Here is a 12,169-nt window from a genome sequence, read left to right on the forward strand (position 1 = left end):
ATGTTAACTAAATTATTGATATTAATTATAGCCTAAGTGATATAAATTAAATTGATAATTAATTATTGTTTATTGTTGCTTTAATTGTGTTTTCAATCTAATGAATATATTCCTATTATTGGAAATTATTTATTAAGTGATTTATTATTGTGCATGTTAATATTTTATTGTAGGAATTATTTTATAATAGAGATTATATTTTATTGTGGAACTAATTATTCTATTTTAATTTTATTTTGGTGGATAATTATATTTTTAGTTGGAAATAATTATTTATTCTTTGCATGCTTTTTGAGTGACTGTTAATTATTTTTAAGGGAATTTTAATTGGTGTTTTAATATTTAAATATTATTGTTTAATTGTTTTACGAGGATTTTTATTTAGAAACTAATTTAATATTATTGATTTAATGTTTTATAGGTGATATTTTTTATGATTTTCTAACTAGAGTTTTGTCTTTTCTTTTGTACATGATTTTGTGAAGCTTTGTTTAGGTTTTAATTGAGTTTTATTTATAATTCTTTATGAGAGTTTTATTTTTTACGATTCTTTTCACGAAGTTTGGAGAGAAGAATTATTATTGCAAATTGTAGAGAATTTTGGATTGTGAATTTTGGAGAAGGGTTTGCATTTTTTTTTTGTATTGATTAAAGGATTGTTTTTTAAGTTTTCTTGGAGCTTGGATTGGATTTCTTAGGCTTGTATGCTGGAAATTTGTTGTTGATTTGAAGAGGATCCGCGTTCAGAGATACGTTTGCAAATTCTCTCTTTTTCTCCTATCTTTCTTTACAAGTTTCCAGGTAGGTTTCTATCTCCCGATTTTGATTTCAATTTTATTTGCAATTTTGATTCAAATTGATTATAAGGGGGATTTGAGAATGTTGTTTTGATTATATTTATTATCTGAAATCAGTTCTTTATTTATGTTTTAAAAAGATTGCAATATGCTTAAATCAGGTGTGGGGATTGATTGTTTCAATTGATATTTTTTTCTTCATATGCTTGATTGAAAACCCTATATGAATCCATATGTCTGGTTTTTCTAAGTCTTTAGGATGTAATTAGGCTCTGTTCAAATAGATTTTTTTCAGATTTTAATTTGGAGCCTTTATGTTATGTTTATCTTTACGTTTCTGCATTTTCAAGCAACTACGCAACTACCGAGTTCAATTGCACATCTTTTGGGCTCAATTGCACATCGTATGAGCCCAACTGTGCTGGTTTAGAGAGAAACTACACAGGTCTTCTAGGGTTGTTCTAATTTACAATTTTGGCTCAATTTGGACTCTCGTTCAGTTCCATAGGGTATAGGTGACTGTATACCCTATCAATTTTGGATTTTCACATTTGATTGAACTTAATTTAGATGGATTGATATTCATATGCCATTTCTTGAACTAGCTTGTGAAAAGGAACAGTGATTTTGAGGTTATGATTCAGTTTCAGGACTTGACCTTATGATTGGTCTTTGTTTGGAAGTTCTATTTGCAGATTGTGTAATCTATTCATGTACATGGATCCTTCATGTTTTTATTTGTATGTCATATATTTTATGATGCTTATTTTGAGCCATAAAGGATAGGTTATTGAGGCACATTAAGGGGGAGTGGCTCTCTATGGGGATCGAGGCCCTAAGTGGCCGCCAGGATAACCCATAAGAGAGTAGATTAATAAGTGATAACATTTTAATAAAAATTTGGGTTGGGTTTACACACTACTAAGATCATGTTTTGTGCCCCACTCATGACCTTGTGTGCTCGCATAGACAAAGGATTAGATTGGGAAGGCCTATCTGTCTGGAGAGATGTTTGATCTGGCATGATTGTGAAATACCTTGTCTTCATGAAAGGATTGTACAATTTTGCATGAGCCCTCAAATGGTGGCTAAGGTTAGGAGAGGATGGCGGGATAACCCATGTTGAGGTTGTGCAATGACACTCTCTTTCATGTATCCTAGTATCCTATCGTGCCAGCTTTTATGTGGAAGCCTCTGGAAGTCCTTTGGTTGTTATCCTTTCTTTTGTATCATGTGTAGTGGTGTATTGTGTATCTTGGTTGTGGTGTATGCTCAGTTCTTTTATCCCTAGCATTTTTGCTTGTTGTTTGGGGCCTTGTGTCTATCTTCAACACAAGGGGTGGACCTTTAGGTTCCACATGGTCTGGTGGTAGTGTTTACCATCCATTGAGGTTTTGGATTTCTTGTTTGTGTGTAGTTGGATGGATCTTACCTTGTATTCCAATATTTTCACATTCAGGGTCAGCTTATTTTACGATTGTAATGTATTTGTTATGTATCTTCCAGAAATGATGTAAAAGAATATGTAATTGTATATGTATATTTGTAATTGAAAGGATATTTGTAAGTGGATACTCCAAATGGGAAGGATTGTAATAGGACTATCAAATGATAGATATATTTGTATTAATGAATACAACACGGGGGGTGGACCTTTAGGTTCCACATGGTCTGGTGGTAGTGTTTACCATCCATTGAGGTTTTGGATTTCTTGTCTGTGTGTAGTTGGATGGATCTTACCTTGTATTCCAATATTTTCACATTCAGGTTCAGCTTATTTTATTATTGTAATGTATTTGTTATGTATCTTCCAGAAATGATGTAAAAGAATATGTAATTGTATATGTATACTTCAGCTTATTTTACGATTGTAATGTATTTGTTATGTATCTTCCAGAAATGATGTAAAAGAATATGTAATTGTATATGTATACTTGTAATTGAAAGGATATTTGTAAGTGGATACTCCAAATGGGAAGGATTGTAATAGGACTATCAAATGATAGATATATTTGTATTAATGAATAACTTGTAAGTGAATGTACTCATGTAGATTATATGAATATTTTTATTCTTAATAGATTATATGAATATTTTTATTCTTAATGAAGGTTATCATATGAATCTTTCATTTGGTTCTTTAAAATAAACTTAGCACAGGCCTTTATATGATGAATTAAATGATTAATGATTAAGATCAAGTATTTGATTAAGTTAAATGATTAATGATTAAGATCAAGTATTTGATTAAGTTAAGTCAACGCATCCTATTAAAGATGTTTATGTGATTTGGAATAATGCAATGTAATAAAGGTATCTTCCGCTAAACATTGTTAATGATTCATTTATGTAATGTAATAAATTTACTTAGTGTTGTATTGAGTTAAAAGATGGTTGATGTATTATGTTTCCTTAAAAAAATTTGATGTGTTTGGGTGTATTAGTTGTAATTATTTTGGGGTTCCCTAACGGGGTGTTACATCAAGAGGTCAAAGAGGTATAATAATACCTATAACTGCTAATTTGTGTGGATTTTAAACTTGGTAGTCAATCAGAAAACAACTCACTTAGTAAAGAAAAAAGGTATTTAATTGTCTTCGAAGAAAATATGATTAGGTCAAAGAGCTATAATTTCTAATTTGTGTGGATTTAATAAAGAAAAAATTTGAACAACTCACTTAGTAAAGAAAAAAGGTATGTAATTGTCTTAGAAGGAAATATGATTAGGTCAAAGAGCTATAATTTCTAATTTGTGTGGATTTAGTAAAGAAAAAATACGATTACATCAAAGAGGTTTAATTGCTAATTTGTGTGGATTTAGTCAAGAAAACAACTCTTTTATCCCTCTAGGCACATGTGAAAACACCTACTATTTGAACACAATTGAAAAACAACCATATTAAGAGGTCAAAGAGGTATAATAATACCTATAATTGCTAATTTATGTAGATTTTGTTTTTTATATTTACTAGTCTATAAAAAAAACTTAGAAAAGAAAACAAAAGAAAACTACCCAAAGGGTATTTAATTGAAAAACAACATGTATTAAAAACAACAGGTATAATAATACCTATAATTGCTAATTTATGTAGATTTTGTTTTTTATATTTACTAGTCTATAAAATAACCTAGAAAAGAAAACTACTCAAAGGGCATTTAATTGGAAAACAACTCACTCAGTAAAGAAAAGAAAACTACTCAACAACAGGTATAATAATACCTATAATTGCTAATTTATGTAGATTTTGTTTTTTATATTTACTAGTCTATAAAATAACTTAGAAAAGAAAACTACTCAAAGGGCATTTAATTGAAAAACAACTCACTCGGTAAAAAAAGAAAACTACTCAAAGGGTATTAGGGTATTTAATTGTCTTAGAAAGAAATATGGTGGGCATTTAATTGAAAAACAACTCACTCAGTAAAGAAAAGAAGTATTAGGTATTTAATTGTCTCAGAGGTACAATTGTTAATTTAGTAAAGAAAAAATATGGTTTCGTCAAAGAGGTATAATTGCTAATTTGTGTGGATGTAGATTTAGTTAAATTATATATATATATATATATATATATGGTTTCTTCAAAAGAAGTATTGTGTGGATTTATTAAAGAAAACAACTCTAAAAAATATGATATTTAATCTTCTAAGGAAATAAGAAGTATTGTACTCTAAAAAATCCAGTGGATGTAGATTTAGTTATATGTAGATTTATATATATATATATATATATATATATATATATATATATATATATATATATATATATATATATATATATATATATATATATATATATATTAAAGAAAACAACTCTAAAAAATATGATATTTAATCTTCTAAGGAAATAAGAAGTATTGTACTCTAAAAATATGGTATTTAATCTTCTCAAAAGGAAATAAGGAAATAAGGAAATATGGTGACGTTGGTTAGATCAAAGAGGTATAATTGCTAGATTGGGGCTCTAAAAATATGGTTAAAATATGGTGCTACTTTTAGGAGGTTTTAGTAAAGAAAAACTCTAAAAAAAAAAAAATTAAAAAAATTATGGTGGAAAATTATGGTGGTGTGTGGATTTAGGGATTTAGTCAAGGATGTATAAGGTATAATTAATAATTTGTGTAAGTGTAATAATTTGTCAATAAGGTATAATTAATAATAAAAATATGGTTAAAATATGGTGCTACTTTAGGAGGTTTTAGTAAAGAAAAACTCTTAAAAAAAAATTAAAAAAAAGTATGGTGGAAAATTATGGTGGTGTGTGGATTTAGGGATTTAGTCAAGGATGTATAAGGTATAATTAATAATTTGTGTAAGTGTAATAATTTGTCAATAAGGTATAATTAATAATTTTGTTAGTGTAAGTAAGTGTATATAAGGTATAATTAATAATTTTGTTAGTGTAAGTAAGTGTATATAAGGTATAATTAATAATTTGTGTAAGTGTAATAATTTGTCAATAAGGTATAATTAATAATTTTGTTAGTGTAAGTAAGTGTAATAATTTGTGTAAGTGTAGAGGTATAATTGCTAATTTGTAATTTGTGTGGATTTAGTTAGTAAACAAAACAAGTCAAAACAACTAGTTTATGTGGATTTAGTAAAGAAAGAAATTATTTGTGTGCAACTAGTTTATGTGGATTTAGTAAAGAAAGAAAAACAACTAGTTTATGTGGATTTAGTAAAGAAAGAAATTATTTGTGTGGATTTAGTTAGTAAACAATTTTGTAGAAAACAAGTCGCATGTGGATTTAGTAAAGGAAATGTGGATTTAGTAAAGAATGAAAAATTTTAAACTTGCAGTCAATCAGAAAACAAATCACTTAGTAAATCACTTAGTAAAGAATGAAAAATTTTAAACTTGCAGTCAATCAGAAAACAAATCACTTAGTAAAGAATGAAAAATTTTAAACTTGCAGTCAATCAGAAAACAAATCACTTAGTAAAGAATGAAAAATTTTAAACTTGCAGTCAATCAGAAAACAAATCACTTAGTAAAGAATGAAAAATTTTAAACTTGCAGTCAATCAGAAAACAACTCACTTAGTAAAGAAAACAAAGATTCAATTTAATTGTCTTCGTAAGTCAATTACATATGCTGTGTGTAGGAAAGTTTAAAATTTTGATTTTTAAAAATGCACGTTTACATTAAATGGATCATAGCCCTAGTAAAATCAAAGAAGCCGCCTAATTTGTACTTTTGCTTACACAACTTTATTTTCATAGCAGTACCAAACGCAGAGCAGACTTAAAAAGAACAAGTTTAATCATTCCAGCAAAATGCATGGAGCCTCTGTATATACGTATAACAGACTTAGTTTGAAACTTACTGTTTTGATTATTATCTATGCAAGCTGTCCAGAAAGTGTTCCAATCAAATTATTTTCACTGTTTTGAGTGGATGAATCAAAGACTGTATCAAAATCTCCAAATGATAAAAGTAGGGTGCAAATTTAAAAAACTATTAAGTAAACTCAAGAATATCAACTAAAGTTGTCACTTGTAAATTTACTCTTAAATTTTAAGAATATCAAAGAAATATTTGAGCCTATGCAACAGGCATTTGAGACGTAAAAACCTTCATGAATTTGAGAGGGATTTGTGTGAATGAAACTGTAAATTTCATCATATTGTCGAATTACATTTGAGAGATTTTTTTGTTGTGTGAATATGAAACAATATTTGACATGGTGGAGATGGTGGAGACTGGAGTATTGTAAAGCATTTGAGAAATTTTTTGTTGTGTGAATATGAAACAATATTTGACATGGTGGAGACTGGAGTACTGTAAATTTCATCATATTGTCGCATTTTCCTTTTATCCTATCCTAGAAGATTGAATTTTATAGGGATTTAGATGGGACAAATCATGATCAAAATCTAATTTTTATTAAGGAAATAGTTGATATCAGGGAGACTGCCATCTTTACATGCGTGTCATTCTTATGTCAAAATAAAGAGACTGCTATATTTACATATACATCATTTTCATGCATTTAAACATATATGATCAAGTCACTAAAGAGTATCTAACCTTATAGCAGATTGAAAACAAGTGCTTCGTTACAAAATTACAGCTCTTATGTAAATTACAGCTCTTTACATAAGAGTATGTATGTTCAGCTGAAATTCATCCCATGCATTCACAATATTACAAAATGATTGACCTATTATACCATAGCATGAAGCTTTTCTGATATACTTCTTTAGGTCACAGTATCAACTCATGCATTGACAATAACTCCACCTGAAACCACAAGAGCATCATGGTTATAAAAAAAGAATTGAGGAAAAGAGACCAGTGGTATAGAAATCTGTGAAAAAAATTACCATTGGGATGAAGCACTTGGCCAGTGAAATAGGATGAATCTTCTGATGCAAGAAAAACATAGGATGGAGCCACTTCATCAGGCTGTCCAGCTCTGCCCATTGGCACCTGCTGTCCAAAGCCCTCAGTACTCTTCTCATCAGTTACAGAGGCTGGTATTAAAGGAGTCCAAATTGGACCTGGTGCCACTCCTGCAAGATTAATAATATAATCACAATCCATCTCTTACTTTGAAAACTCAATTTGAATCATACAGAAATTGTATGAAAATAAACTATCATTTTATCTTATCTTGTGCCAACTTTGTAAAAATTGGAAAAAAAAACATAAAATTAAAATTAAATCCTGATAAGGTTACTGCAAAACATATGTTATACTAGTAAACCATATGTTTTGAGTGTGGTCAGATATAGAGACAAGCTATAGCATACTAAACTATTGGCAGTTTTGATGGGGCTGTGAAAAACATTTATAACAAAGATTTTGGGATTAATGTTTTCAGGGGGGCACCATCAAAACATAGATAATTGTGTTGTGGGTGTTACAAATAATGTATGACCAAGCTGCTGAGGTTTGTGGTTGATACCATTAACTCGAATTCCCCTGTTGACAAGTTGCAGAGACAGCCCTCTGGTAAATGCAACTATGGCTCCCTTTGTTGATGTGTAATCCAAAAGAGTTGCATTGCCTTTGTATGCATTCACAGAGGTGGAGTTGATAATGCTGCTTCCCTCTTTCATATGCTTCAGTGCATGGCTGTAACACACAAGATTCAAGATCAGATATTAAATAAATAAAAACAACGGCTATAAAGAACAAAGTCACATCAACCATAATAAGTAAATTAAAATATATGGGCCCATGAATAATATTCATACCGAACCATATAGAACATGGAAAATATATTTGTTCTGAACACACGCTCTAGCTGATCAGGCTGCAAATCTTCAATGTTAGGCACAGGATGTTGCTCTGCTGCATTGTTCACCAGAATATCAATGCACCCAAATGCTTTCACTACTTGATCTATAACCTGCAATGCCCACAAACAATTATCATAAAAAACTACAATTTATTTGCCTCAAAAACAAATATGGTACCACATTCACCTTCTTGCAATTCTCATCAAACCCCACATCAACAGGGATTTTAATGGGTTCTTTTGCATGACCAGTCTTAACTTCTCTCAGCATGTTTATTGTATCTGAAGCATCCTTATCTTCTTTCACTGGCACATAAGTAAATGCAACAGTTGCTCCCTCCATAGCAAATTGGTAGCATACTGCTCTTCCTATGCCAGAATCTCCTCCAGTCACCAAGGCTACTTTTCCCTGCAATAAGATTCAATTTACCCACACAACAAACACACCAAAAACATACCATGAAAACAAAAAACTCAGAACATAAAATGGGTAACACCCTCAGTTTATCAGCAGGCTTATAGGATTGTCTAGCAGCCCTTGGTGTGGGATCCATGACATGTTCTTTGCCTGGCTGCTCATTTTGCTTCTGTGGAGGAAACTTTCCTTTTCCATCAGACATGGTTGATGAAGATCACTTTCTGCTTAGACTCCAATATAATTTTGTTGCAGATGTGAGGGTAGCTAGAAAACTATTCTTAGATCCAGCTGAAGCAAAATTGCTGTTATTAACAACTTAATGAAGATCTAAGGCAAGAATATCTAGGACTAAACTGTAATATGCATAACATCGGTATGGCTTTTGATGGGGGTGCTTAAATCTTTATATGCACGGGGGACTACTCACACCATTGTATTGATCGACATATGTTAAGCTATGCAGATACCATCTGGCTGCGCTGGTTTCCAAGTGTAGGCTGTCGAGCCAAATGGCGTTTTGTGCTATTGAGTAGCGTCTAATAGGTGGAAGTCATGGTGCTTAAGAGCTTCTTATGATAAATGGCAGACTTGAACAAAAGTCTGTAAATAATGATCATGTTTGGAGTGTCTCGATCTTCATTTAATTAAGGAGAGTGAGATTATACTTTTAAGGCAAAATGTTTGGAATTCGTTTTTGAGATTACATATGGCTTATAATAATATGATTGTAGGAGTAATTTAACTGTGTACAAAGAATATCTTATTTCTATAGGATTTGAATTTATGACATCTAACTGAATATGCTTGTGGATTTGATTGTGTGAGTTTTTTTGCATCAACGTTTCAGATCACACTCTGTGATCCATCATCAGGATGATCCATCATCAGGATGATAGTAGAGATAAGTTCTCCACCATCAGATCAATTAGGTGTAGGAAGAAGGATAGAAACTCATATCTCTTTATTTATGTCCATATCTCTTTATTACAAATATTTAAGAATATTTCCAATGTGTATGGGTAAATTATAAAGCCGAGGCATTAAGAACTCCATTTCAAGAGTTGTTTCTCTATTGGTTGTTCACTTTCTATTAGACTTGTTGTCATTGTCGCTTTAGAACGGCTCTTCTTCCTTACTAGTTTTTTATCCCTTTTCTGAAAAAAGAAAAAGAAAAAAAGCTCCCTTTCAAACTATTTCCTTTCACTTGTATGGGAAGGGATGATCTTGATCTAAGGTATTTGTAGAATTTTAATCACATGAAATGTTAATTAGTAGGTTTTTTAAAAATAATTAGGTTATATAGATAACAATATTTTTATTTTTATTTTGTGGATTATAATATTATAATAAAGAATATGTTGAAATTATCTTTTGATTAAAATGTTATTTAAAATCATATAGGAGTTGAATCTAGCTTAATCGTATTTTCATGATATTTGAATCTTTATGGATAAGATTAATAGAAGTTTAACTTTTATGAAAACGTAGATAATGAGATTGAAATAAAATTAAAAAAATCAATCAATAGTCAATTAAAGAGTGAGTGATAAACATTCAAATGCTCATATATTTCCACTTAATATTGTAAGGGTGAAAAGAGCATATTTTGTGGGGGATGACCCCACAACGTAGTGGTTAGTTTCAAGCCTCCTATATGGGAGGTTTTAGGTTCGAATCTACTCGACTAGTTCTTAACTCCAAGGAAAAGCTAAAAAATACCGCTTATGTTGTGACTTATTAAAAAAAAGTAGCAAAAATTTCAAGCTGTGCACTTAAGTATAAAAGAACATCACCTATAGGTCATTACATCAATATAAGCATATAAGATCTATTCATCATTAAGACAAACCCACAACACATGTTTATCCTTAGAGATCAATCCACAATCATTATTCAACTTTACACATCAACTCTTGCATCTTCCCATAAAAAGTCCTATCTTTTATACTAGTTAATTTCAACACCCATTACATTGTATCTTGATGCATCAAATCTCAAAATCCTTAGCATCATCATAGCCACACCATCTATATTACTTTTTATATTTAAACTTTATCAAAATCATTAAATCAATCAATGAGCCCTGATTAGGGAAAGAGGAGGAGAGTAACTTGCCTTCCACACCTAGCATATTTGAATGATCTCATCTTATTGACCATAGATCCACTTTCAATCATGACCATTTCATCTTCTCTTCCAAATTATGTTTTTTTCTTTTTATTATTTGGCTATATTTTCATATTCAATAAGTATACATGATTTTATAGAGTGGATTAGTTATTATTGCTTTATTGCATTAATTTACTCTAGATTTAGAAACATCTCTAGCAAGCTAGGATATATATTAGCTAAAGATTATATATCAAACTTTCAACCTTACAAAAACATGTCTCATTCACATGAAATAAACATAATTATTCTAATTTTGAATAGACATCATGAAAATTTTGTGAGGTTAAATCACATCCTCCTCAGAAATTACTTCTAAGACCCTCTTAGTCACATTATAATTTGGACTAGTGGTAGGAACCTGTAATTGTAATGTTTCACTCGGTGTGTGTATGTTTATAAACCATTAATGATTACTATTGAATATGGATATTATTTCTGTAACATGTACTCGTTCTACATTGATTTTTTTTTTTCTAACCTTGACTAACCTCTGAATAGTGGAACTACGCAAGGAATATTGTCTAATTCTAGGTACTAGAGTGCAAGGTGAAGTGGATTATGCATTTCTATACTTGAAGAAATAGAATTATCATAATTTCAACCCAATTTTAGAACTTGATATACATCAGTGTCTTACCTAAACCATAGGTTCACCTAAAGTAATACATTGATAGATTGAATTTGTAGGGTTTCATTGAATCCTTGTGTTTGACCTTAAGAACTTGTTCACTCATTCAATTTCAAGTCATAACTCATTTTTTAGCATGCCTTATTATAACAAAATGCATGCAAATGTATTAAGTGGAATATGCATATAAACTTAGCCTATTTAAACAAACACATGTGCAAACCTCAAAATGATAAGTAGCTTGATATGTTGATGATTGGTTGGATGTGGTTGCTCATTGATCTAGCAGCATGACGGTGTTGTGAAGATGATTGAGTGATGAAATGAAGAGATATGAAAATGAGAGAAGATGCTTTAATTTATAGATTTTTCATAAGTAAAATCAATGGCCAATATTTAATGTCAACTGGAGGGTTAGGATTGAATGGGAGTGTGGTCCTAGATTTGGAGGCTTAGCCTTGTGACAAGCATCAAAAGGAGAAGTGAGGTGTGGGATAAGTGTGCGAGCACACATGGGGAAGCTCATGAAAGGGACATGTCTATGAATGTAAGAGATGTGTTGACTTGTGAAAGTCGCATGTGTAAAAGGTAGAGGGCTTGTGAAAGTGACATGTCTATGACATGTGTAAGAGGTAAGATGGCTAGGAGGTGACCTTTCATGCTCACACATGTGAGTAAGAGGAGGTTAGGGACACTTGTCACATGATGACAAGTTTAGCTCTTGATCCATGTAGATGGAATCAAGGTCTAGGATTGAGTGGGCAAGGATTGAGGGTGATGTGGAATTTAATAATAGGGAAAATGGTAAGAGGGTAAATTAGCTTAAATCAATTAATTAAGTAGGTATTAATTAATTGATTTAGTAGGAGGATTTGTAGGGTAAGGTTGGGAATGATAAAATAAATGT

General features: G+C 30.8%; 1 protein-coding gene across 1 annotated transcript; it reads right to left on the reverse strand.

The window, feature by feature from the left end:
* Nucleotides 1–6,664: 6,664 nt before the first annotated feature.
* LOC131041619 (glucose and ribitol dehydrogenase) lies at nt 6,665–8,846 on the reverse strand. Its single transcript, XM_057974754.2, has 6 exons — nt 8,542–8,846; nt 8,232–8,453; nt 8,001–8,155; nt 7,709–7,878; nt 7,125–7,313; nt 6,665–7,041 (listed from the first exon to the last, which is right to left on the reverse strand). Exons 1-6 carry the CDS (start codon nt 8,662–8,664, stop codon nt 7,019–7,021), a joined length of 882 nt encoding a protein of 293 aa, XP_057830737.2. The 5' UTR covers nt 8,665–8,846; the 3' UTR covers nt 6,665–7,018.
* Between the last annotated feature and the right edge of the window lie 3,323 nt (nt 8,847–12,169).

The sequence above is a fragment of the Cryptomeria japonica genome, chromosome 8 (assembly GCF_030272615.1).
Source record: "Cryptomeria japonica chromosome 8, Sugi_1.0, whole genome shotgun sequence".
NCBI lineage: Eukaryota > Viridiplantae > Streptophyta > Pinopsida > Cupressales > Cupressaceae > Cryptomeria > Cryptomeria japonica.